Source organism: Odontesthes bonariensis, chromosome 18 (assembly GCF_027942865.1).
Source record: "Odontesthes bonariensis isolate fOdoBon6 chromosome 18, fOdoBon6.hap1, whole genome shotgun sequence".
NCBI lineage: Eukaryota > Metazoa > Chordata > Actinopteri > Atheriniformes > Atherinopsidae > Odontesthes > Odontesthes bonariensis.
The window spans coordinates 28,474,391-28,485,656 of record NC_134523.1 but is presented as its reverse complement, the minus strand read 5'-3'; the positions used below and the strand labels follow the sequence as shown (position 1 = coordinate 28,485,656).

Sequence of the window (11,266 nt, the reverse complement as noted above, 5' to 3'; positions counted from 1 at the left end):
AGGGGACTCCATTTGGCCCTGGGGCCGACGAACCCTTTGCACGCCTGACTACCTCCTCAACCTCCTTCCACCTAGGTGGTCTAATATCCATCTTATGAGCTATCTCTCCTAATGGTGGCATGTCAGGTGGAAGGCCTACTACTCTACGCTGCTCAAGATCTGAATATGTATTTCTTAGATACTCTTCCACCTCTGACTTTGTTGCCTTAAGCTGCCCTCCCTTTTCCTGGTTAAACAATCCTTTAACAAACTTGAACGGGTCCCTGTAAAATGCCGTCCTTACATATTCTTTCTTCTTTCTCTTTTTCCTAAGACATTCAGCCCTTCTGAGTATTGCTAGCCTGCCTCTCAATTCTTCCTGCAAAACATTAATTCCCTCTCTCTCTTCTTCTGTAGCTCTTTTCCACTGCTTTCTTAAATTTCTTCTTTCCTTAACCAATTTCTCCATCTCTTTTTGCCGTCTAGACTTAACAAAATGTACTCTTTCAACCCTCTTTCTATCTTGCACCCCAAATCTTTCTACACCATAGGAATAAATTATATCTCCCATCTTCTCTAGCCTATCTCTTGCATTTCCTCCTAACCTACCTAATATTATTGACAAATCTTTATTGACTGCCTCCCATTCTTTGTTACTACTTGCCCTAGGCCACTTAACTCTTGCTTTCTGCTCCATATTTCTCTCTTTAACTGGCCTATTCACCTCAGTATCAGCTGCATCCCTTCTTAGAACCTCCTCCTCCCCCTCCGTAGCTGTGTTATTGATATCCTTCGGACTGTGGTTTTCTACCTGTCGCTGGACTTCATCCGACTTACTCGATTGACTTTTTAAAAAGTACTGATCGATACGGCCACACTGCCCTTCTTTTACCACACATCTCTTTCTTCCCTGATGCATTTTAAGGCCTCTAACTGATGTTACTTTCTGCCAGCCACAAGGACAAACCTGGAGCTTACTTGCCTCTAGCCTACCACTTTTATTATGTCCAACAATGGTCTCTTTCCTCTGAGAACTATTCTGGTCAGTTCTAGCCCTAGAGAATAGGTCCGTGCCCGTATCCTTCACTGAGTCGCGTATCCACCTCTTAGTCATGTTCGTTCCAGTGTCAGTTGCCATGTAGTCTGCCTGTGAGTCATCTTCCGCCCCTGCTCTCGCTGACTCTAGGGGTATTCTCTTTAATCTGTTTGTAGCTTATGTTGGTTGTAGCAAAGCTGCTAGGCCTCGCTACCGCTACCATGGATTGCTAGCCCATGGCAGCACCTTTGAGGTCTTTGCCTCCTGTCAGCTGTATTTCCAATCTGTCACATGGTCTTTCCCTTGTTGTCAGCTGCCCTATTCAAAACAGTCACTAGCTAGGCTAGATTTGGATTCAAGGTAAACACAAGAAACTTGTGCTAAAGAAAAATAAATAAATAAAAGGACCAGACTCAGTGAGTAATTCCCTATACTACTTATATAGACCAGTGAGCAGTGCTGACCAACATATCATTGGGGTCATCAGGTGGGAACCTCCTTTCATCTGTGTTTCGTCTAGTTGGGCCCACGACACCTCCAGGAGGCTAGACAATGACCACTGGCGTCCCAGAGTCACCCCCCTAATGCCAGCCATCACTGCTCCCCACACCACAACAACCATCTTTTACAGCCACAAGCTACTTCAGCCTCTCACCAACTGCACACCAGTCACAGCGGGGTGGGGATGCAAACCCTGGTTCGGGTAGGGGGAGAAATAAAAGAGGTAAGATAAGCGGGAATGGGATTAAAACCCTGGTTCGGGTAGGGGGTAATGAAAGTATAGAGGGTGCCAGAGGTGGAGGCAGGACAAGACACACGAGCAGACACACGAGCAGATTCAGCAGACAAACTCACCTAAACAGTCCTATAATCAGCAAAAATGCCAGCAAAAACTAAGCCATACAACTCACTCAAAGCCAACTCACCCAAAATGGCCGCCTGATTTCAAAAGGATCACATGGGCCAAACCCTCCACTTAAAGGGACACTATGTAATAAATTAAGTCATTTATTAGCTCAAATCAACATATTCATTCATAAGTTAGTCCTCATTGGTGTAAAATGATCTCTGTCAAAAATCTCACTTATCCTCCTGAGTGAAGAATAACTTGTCTGTATCTACATAGAGCAGGTAAGCTCTATGGAGGCTGCCATGTCCTTCCGGTCTATGAAAAATGACGAAGTGCAGAGAGGGACATAAAGCACTTCGAATCGCGATTTGCCCACCAGGCCTACAAGCAGAAATGACGTCATTGTGACGTCATTTCCGCCAAATGGCTTATTACAGCCGCTAATGCTAAATAGATTTTATTCCTTGGCACATATGTCTTTGTGTTCATTAGCTTTCTTTTTGTAAGTGCATCATCTTCTTCTTTTTATCATTATTCCTATGCTCCCCCTGGATATCTTCTTTTTGGCGTTATGCTCACATTTGTAAACTGTTATTTTGTTGATTTACTAATAAAGTTGAAAAAAAAAAAAAAAAATGCTAAATAGATTTTATCTCGTAAATGATCCCACTAATAATGCATTGATTGTCACCAAACTTCTGCCGTAGTACACATAGGCTCTTAACTCACAAAACGAGGCATTAGAAAGTTTGTAAGTTTACCGGGAGTTTATTTACCGCTGCTAATGCTCCTATTGCTAACGCAGGCTAATGCTAACGCTGCGTCGACGTCACTTCCGGTAACTCCCGGAATATGACTAATTGCATTGCTTGCACACCAAAGGAGATGTTATGTTATCTGACATGTTATCTGTCATCTGTATTCATAGTGTTGTTGTATGTGTGTTATGTAATCCTTTGTACTGTGTGTCTTGATTTCTTTTTGTTTGTATGGACCTTGAGTCTGAAGCTATAGCTTCTTGAATCTTGACACATTCCGCTTGCCGTAGTTCAAGAAGTTGCAGTGCACATTTGAAAACGTGAGGCGCTAGAGAGCAAATTCATTCAACTTTGCAAAATAAAATTGCACCACTAGATGGGGGAAGAAATTACATAGTGTCCCTTTAAAGCTGCAGTCTGCAAGATTTGTTGTTGTCATACGTAAAGTCCTACTTTTTGGCATTTTAAGAGTTTACATGATCTATCAGAACGCTTGAAGTTGAAAACGGTGACCTCCGTAGTCGCAAAATGCAAGAAATGCTTATTTTTTAACCGAAAAATAAAAAGTTATTCAACTTCCTGTCCCGCCCCTTCAAAACACATGAGAACTCGTGCACGTAGACGTGCACGCCAGATGCGCCTACAGGACTCCTCATTCATCAACTCACCTGTCATTTGCGATCATGGAAGACACAGTAAGTAGACAAGCCCGTAATGAAGTTCAATAGTCTAGATAAATAAGCGTGGGGACGAGCCTACCTTGTATCGCGCGTGCACAATCGGTGATTGACAGGCAGCAGAGCCCAGCTCGTAACCTGATTGGTTATCTTTTACCGGTCCGGTCTGCAATTTTGTAAACAAACCTGCTGGCTTTGGAGGGACCTAGCGGGACATATAGGGGACCTAGAGAACTCATTTTTTTTTGTATTGGGGTATTTAATGTACTACTTTCAGAATCCCCGGACAGTTCCAGGCATTATGCTTGAAAAAGAGTTGCAGACTGCAGCTTTAAATATCCTGAATTTCTTCTTTGCTTCTTCCAAGACTCTGCTTACCCTAAGTGCTCCCCCTGCTGGGCCCCCAGCTGCTACTGCTTCTTCTTATCCAAATCCACTGACCGGATTTTACTGCTTCATCTGACAGCTCAAGGCAAGGGTTGGTTCGCCCAAGGTGTAAATCTAGCCAGGACCGCATCCTCATCATTCACACCTTCAGTTTAACTAACTTTAGTTTTATTCATTCAACTCCAAATTACACCAAATGTCACCAAAAGATGCAGTTAATTTACGTTAAGATACGAATAATTAAATTCCAAATTTAGTGCAATTCATACAAAGCCAATTAAAAGGTGTGATTGGTCGTTAAGAGCAAGAATTTTAAATTCTATTCTGAATTTAACAGGCAGCCAATGAAGAGGAGCTAAAACTGGAGAAACGTGATCTCTGCTGTTTGTTCTGATCAAAACATTTTGATAAATAACGGAAAAGGTGATTTATGAGCCTTATGGCGTTCCGTAGTTTGGTTTGTAAACCCGGAAGTGGTCAGCGGGGTCGGTCAGCTGGTGCTGCTGCACAAACTTCAGAGCTTCACCTGCGCGTCCCTGACAGTAAGGTGTGTAAAAGGACAAACGTGCACGTCAGGTTGTTTTATGGGGAAACAGTTAATATTTGTTGAGTGTTTCTAATATTTAGAGTCGTGCTGTTAGCTAACAGCTAACGTTAGCCTGTGGACAGAAGCAGCTAAAAGAGCTTCAAAACAACATGAAGAATAATGTTTTCATTTCATTCTTTTACATTTTTCAAACAAACATTAAATGAATAAACGGGTTTATTCACTAAAAGTAACTGAAAACTGTTCTGATAAATAACTTTCCTTCCTTTAAAAACAGAACATGTTGTTTTTAACGGGATATTTTTGTATTTTGAACTTTTTAACAATCTCATTATTTAATTTCTGGAATGCTAAAACACATATTTGCCACTTTTTTAAATGTGATGTTGGCAGAAGCTTTTATCCAAAGCGACTTGCACTCATATCCCAAGCGGTGGGCAGTGTGAGGGGGGTCTCGCCTAAGGATCCCTGCTGGAGGTAGGACCTTTCATGCAGGGGATTTGAACCCAGGTCACCCACATGAAAGGCAGCAATCTTACTCAACTCAACCCAACTTTATTTATAAAGCCCTTTAAAACAGCCGTGGCTGAAACAAAGTGCTGTACATGAATAAAAACACGAAATATAAGGCATAAAACACTACTATTAATAATGGAGCGTCGCTTTAACTGTTACAGCTATGAATTGTGAGATAGAATGATTTCCTGTGGGTTTTCTATTGTTAAAATTGGCTTTGTTCTTAGACATTATAAGTGCTGTACTTTTCCACTATGCGCACGATATATGACCTTAAATGATCCAGGCATAGGGAGACAAAACAATTAGCCTGGGAAAGCAGGTGCAAGATTCACACACTCACATTGTTTGGCTGATCCAGAGAATATGACAAAGCATGTTGAACCTACTATGTTTTTTTATTTATTTTTTAAAATTTTTTTATGATTTTATTGACTTGTTGTGATTTTATGTGAGATGAGATTCAACTTTATTGTCATTACACATATACAAGTACAGCATAACGAAAAGTAGTTTTTGGCATCTCACCAGAAGTGCAAATAGCAGCAATAAATAAATTAAGTAATGTGCAAGTGAAAGCTATAATATAGTGCATTTTTACAGATTAATAATTACAGATACAAATAAATATACGTATTAAAGTGCAGTGGTAATATATACATCTATATTGAGAGATTGGGGAGCAGAGTTCAAAAGGCAGCTGTAAAGCACTTTGAATTGCCTTGTGTACGAATTGTGCTCTACAAATAAAATTGCCTTGCCTTGCCTACTCATGTCCAATCATACTCGGTTGAATGTGAGTCCAACCTATGTGAAATAATAAGTCATATAAATACAAAATATACCCGGAAATCAAGGCTCGGTCTGACAGATTTCCTGCGAGAGGTCTGTCATACTGGGTCCAGATCTGATATACTCCATTTGGTACCACCAATAAATACTTTATTTAACTTGAGATTCCTCCGGCTTGTTCTTGAGCTTCCAATGAAAGAATCGAGCTAACACTATACTAAAGGAGGTGATAAAGGAGGTTCTGGTGCCTCGACCGGCTCTACAGTAACCGCCACTCAAAGGCTGTGTTCGAAAACGCATACTACATACTACATACTGCATACTCATCGATCAGACAGTATGCAGAGCGTTTACCCACAATGCATTTCGCTCCTGCCCGAGCCGAATCAGCTGGCCTGAAGCTGATTTCCCTTAAGCTCTAAACTCTGTAAACTTTAGCAACATTTGAAACATTTTCAGGCGAGAAAGTAGTCGTTTAGATCCCCAACGTGTTGAAAACTTGACAAAATACCGGCTATTTACAATTTTGTTCCCACGAATTCGGCGCTACTAAAGCTAGCCGCAGTGAGCAACGCACTTCCGGTTATTTTCACAAAATAAAATACCCATTGCCTTTTATCATAGGGAAAGCCATTACGATACAATTGGTGCTTTTGTTTTGAAAACAGGAAGTGAACCTACCCTCGTTGTAGCTAGCTTGAAACTGCCGTTTTGACAGGAAATGACGATCGGCGACGTCACGTTATGTTGCATCTTGGGTAGTTTGAGTATGAGTAGTAACCTCATGATGCATACCCAACATTTCAGAGAATCTAGTATGCATCCGGGAACTTAAAAAAAGTTAAAGTTATTGTGAGTAGTAGGAGAAGTAGGCGGTTTCGAACACAGCCAGAGACTTCAGTCGGATGTGTGACCTGCAACACCTGCAGACTGAACCGCAGCTCCCAGGCTTCCTTCTTCTTCTTCTCTGGTCAGGAGTTTGCACCATCTGGATGTTGAGCGCTCGGGCTCTGTTTGGGATCGGCTTCCTGGTGACCTCGCGAGCCGCAGCAGCCCTCGCTCAGACGGGGACATGCCCGCTGTCCGGTGCAGCTAACCACCAGAAGAAGGACTGTTCCAGCAGCAGACCGGCGTCCACCATGGCCCAAAGCATCAAATTTCTTGGGTGAGGCTGTAAGCGGTGTGCATGTCGGGGTAAAACCAGACTGTGTGAGCACGTGGGCGCCAAACTGACCTGTGGGCGTGTCCGCAGGCAGGAGGAGGCGCAGCACATCGACGAGGAGCTTTTCAGCGAGTACGGCTTCAGCGTGGACCAGCTGATGGAGCTGGCGGGGCTCAGCTGTGCGACCGCCATCACACGGGTCAGAATCCATCATGGCCGTTTGAGTAAAGCCGTTTCATTTGTTGGATTTTATTGACATATTTCTGTGTTTTATTAGCTTCTAGTTATTTTCACGTTTGTTTCTCGGTCCTGTTTGAAAGTTTGCTTTTAGATTTTTTTTTAATTTAATTTTAATTTGATTTAATTTGCTTTAGATTTTTTTTTTTTTTTTAGATTTTTTGCTTTTAGTTTCTCCGGCTGGTTTCTCCAGGTTTTAGATTTAAGTCGGATTACAGGCTGAAGTGGGGATTAATCCGATCGCTCCAACTCCACATCGGAGGAAACATTTCTCTTTGTTAGCCGTCGTAAAGAACATGCTCTTCTCCTTTTTTAATTTCTTTCTGTTGCACAGATCTGCATGTTTTTCCTTCTTTTCCTGCAGGCGTATCCTCTTACATCGCTGGTCAAGGCCAGACCTGCTCTGCTGGTGATCTGCGGACCGGGAAACAATGGGGGCGATGGCCTGGTCGCGGCCAGACATCTGAAACTCTTTGTGAGCGAAACAAAATCGAGTTGAAGTGAAATACTCTGAAGCAGAACTGTGTGGCAGAGTTAAAGGGATAGTTTGCCTCTTTTGACATGAAGCTGTATGACATCCCATATCAGCAACATCATTTATGAACATGTTCTTACCCCCTGCTGCGTCCTGTGAGCCGAGTTCCAGCCTCGTTTTGGTGTTGATGAAGGTAGTCCGGCTAGTTGGCTGGGGTTTAAAAAATAAAGCGTTTTGCTTCTCAAAACAATATGCGTTCAACAGAGTAATACATTTGCATCACAAAATGGTTCTCCAGGAAAAAGTCAGACCTCACAATCTCTTGGCACTGTGTCGCGGCTTTCTAAGTTTCCAAACTACATTTTCTAAGAAAGGCCGTGGGGGGCAACAGGTGGTTTGATTCTTGCACTTCCGACTTGATTGTTTAAAAAATATATGGAGTTTTTTCCAACAAAAAATATGAACAAAACAATAACTAAAAAATCTCTTACAACTTAGATGAAAAACGAAAGTTAACTTAATCTGATTTTACGAGCTCAAAAAGAGGTAAAAAAATAATTTGACCAAAACCGTCTTCACAGCGGACATCTGACCAACAAAAAGCTCCTCCAACACGCCCCCCCGGTGTGTTCTTAATCTCTCTGATTAATGGCAGGGTCTGAAAGTTACCAAAATAATCTAAACAATTTCAAATATAAAAATGAATTACAGATTATGATTCCAAATTAACTAAAGTATATTCTAACTGCCCAAAGAAAACTAAATTGATAGAACTTATGATTTACAAACAGAAATGGCCACAAAAAGCACTATTTTCTCTCCCTTCGTATCACTGCCTGCTGCCGCCTGCCGACAGCCGCGCCTGTTATGGTGTTTGCTGCTCGGAAGTAGGGGACTGCTCGGTCTGCACTTCGGTCTGCACAGCAGGCAGTGATACGAAGGGAGAGAAAATAGGGCCAAGCGATTGTGAGGTCAGACTTTTTCCTGGAGAACGATTTTGTGATGCAAATGTATTACTCTGTTGCACGCATATTGTTTTGAGAAGCAAAACGCTTTATTTTTTAAACCCCAGCCAACTAGCCGGACTACCTTCATCAACACCAAAACGAGGCTGGAACTCTGCTCACAGGACGCAGCAGGGGGTAAGAACATGTTCATAAATGATGTTGCTAATATGGGATGTCATACAGCTTCATGTCAAAAGAGGCAAACTATCCCTTTAACAGGACAGTGGCTGAAAGCTTTTCTTTACTCAGAGCTGCTGCATCAGTCCCCCCGTTTGTGTTTTTTTAACACTTTGTCATTTCTGGAAGTTATTTTTCAACCTTAGAAAATGATTTCCTGTTACTTTGTGTGTGGTGACGCAGGGTTACGAGCCCACCGTCCTGTACCCGAAGAGGCCAAACAAACCGCTGTTCCAGGGTCTGACCACACAGTGCCAGAAAATGGAGATACCCTTCCTCACCGAGATGCCTGAGGTTCGATGGTGATCCACAGTTACACTTCAGTTTGAATGAGATGAGGAGTCGTTTCAGACTTTTTACTGTACTTTGGCTTCACATATGAAAAAATGCATCTCAGGGGTTGTAAGTGAACCCAAATTTTTTCTTTGTCTCAGGCCAAAGTGATCGATGAAGCTTACAACGTGGTGATAGACGCCATCTTTGGCTTCAGTTTTAAGGGGTCCGTGCGCGAGCCTTTTGGCTCCATCCTGGACGTGCTGAAGAAGACCACGGTGCCCATCGCGAGCATCGACATCCCCTCAGGTCAGTCCTCTCAGGCTTCTCCTGTTTCAGAAGTTTCCTCAGGTTAAACTCTGCAGGTTTGCACAGGAGCTTCCTCGTCGTCTGTATCTGTGTGGATAGTTATTGGCTGACCGGAAAAGCAGACGAATCAAAGCTGTCACTGATTTGGAAAGTTTACCATCAAGTTAGAAAGCTGTTTAAACAGTAAATGAACAGAATTTGGTGAGTTTTAAGGTATCTAAACATTGTATTTAATTGAAAATAGCTAAAAGACAACATATCAGATGTTGAAATATTGTTTGACCTCTTTGTTTCCTGCCTTGAGGATGTGGGAAACCTCGGCTGTGAAGATTCTGTCAAATATTTAAAGCGGCGCTATGCAACTTTCAGTAATACGGGGTTTGTTTACCATGCAATACACACCCCAAAGCTGTAGGGGGAGCTCCGTAGAAAATAAGGCGACAGTCTAGCCAGACTGTCGTAAACCCACCAGAGGCAATTTACGGTTTATTTTTCAAGAAACTGGCAGAGAGTTGGAGAGCCGTCGACAGCTAATGGAGAGGGGGTGTGTCTTATCAGGCTACCTGGCTCGGCTCAGAGCCCTTTACGACCTGCCGTGAAGCAGTAGTTCTCGGCTCTTGTGTGTCGCGAGACTTCCAGAGGTAAACAAAGCACGCGGCGCCACAGGCAAAGTTGCAAGCGCTGTTTCGGTCTAGGGCCACCAGATAGAGATGGAAATGTTACCGTTTTCATCAGAACGGGTCAGCCAAGCAACCTGATGACCATGAAAAAGTTGCATTGTGCCGCTTTAAAGAAACGGAGCAAAAGTTTTGTTTGACCCACACAGGCCGAACACACGTTCGACTCTACGTTCTCATCAGATACGTCGGCACTTTGTTAGAACACCTGCCATCTCACCAGAGTTATGCTGCTCTGAGGAGCAGTCGTTCTGAGGAGCAGTCGTTCTGAGGAGCAGTCGTTCTGAGGAGCGGTCGGTCGCTCTGAGGAACGGTCGGTCGCTCTGAGGAACGGTCGGTCGCTCTGAGGAACGGTCGCTCTGAGGAACGGTCCCTCTGAGGAACGGTCGCCTCTGAGGAACGGTCGCCTCTGAGGAACGGTCGCTCAGAGGAACGGTCGCTCTGAGGAACGGTCGCTCTCAGGAACGGTCGCTCTGTGGAACGGTCGGTCGCTCTGAGGAACGGTCGGTCGCTCTGAGGAACGGTCGCTCTGAGGAACGGTCGCTCTGAGGGACGGTCGCCTCTGAGGAACGGTCGCCTCTGAGGAACGGTCGCTCTGAGGAACGGTCGCTCAGAGGAACGGTCGCTCTGAGGAACGGTCGCTCTGAGGAACGGTCGCTCTGAGGAACGGTCGCTCTGAGGAACGGTCGCTCTGTGGAACGGTCGCTCTGAGGAACGGTCGCCTCTGAGGAACGGTCGCCTCTGAGGAACGGTCGCTCGTGTTTCGTTCCCCCGGTGAAGCCGACTCGTGGGCTGGATCGTGATCTCTCGTTTTGCTTCTTCTTGAAGGTTGGGATGTGGAGCAGGGCAGCGCAGACGGGCTCCAGCCCGACATGCTCGTCTCTCTGACCGCGCCGAAGAAATCGGCCTCGCTGTTCAGAGGACGTTACCACTTCCTCGGAGGTCGGTTTGTGCCGCCCGGCTTGGAGAAGAAGTACGAGCTCAACCTGCCTCTGTATCCCGGCACCGACTGCGTCTTTCAGCTGTAGCAGCCGCACGGCGATGACCAACAGAAATGCATCAGCTTTGGCTGATACGGTCTGTTTTTGAAAGGGAAGAGAACATCAGCTCCACTTTCTTTAGAAACAGATTTGATGGTTTGTTTGTGTGATCTTCCTGTTGTAAATCCAGTGTGATTGAGTTTTCTTCATGATAAACCATCAAACTTCATCAAAATTGAGGCAAATGAAAATATGTGATTAAATATAAATATGTTATTGATTAGAGGAAGTGTTGTTATTTCTGTAACAAGCTGTCGATATCATGAAATATTGAACCAGAATAACAGGTTGAAGTAATGTTTCCTCTCATGGTTGAGGAGGAATCTCGGCCCACTCTTCTTTGGTATCCAGAGGAGTTCATGGTGGA

At 44.0% G+C, this 11,266-nt stretch overlaps 1 protein-coding gene across 1 annotated transcript; it reads left to right on the top strand.

The window, feature by feature from the left end:
• The first annotated feature begins 4,145 nt into the window (after positions 1–4,145).
• naxe (NAD(P)HX epimerase) lies at positions 4,146–11,122 on the top strand. Its single transcript, XM_075450034.1, has 7 exons — positions 4,146–4,234; positions 6,518–6,707; positions 6,795–6,903; positions 7,306–7,416; positions 8,784–8,894; positions 9,035–9,182; positions 10,688–11,122. Exons 2-7 carry the CDS (start codon positions 6,535–6,537, stop codon positions 10,885–10,887), a joined length of 852 nt encoding a protein of 283 aa, XP_075306149.1. The 5' UTR covers positions 4,146–4,234; positions 6,518–6,534; the 3' UTR covers positions 10,888–11,122.
• The last annotated feature ends 144 nt before the right edge of the window (positions 11,123–11,266 follow it).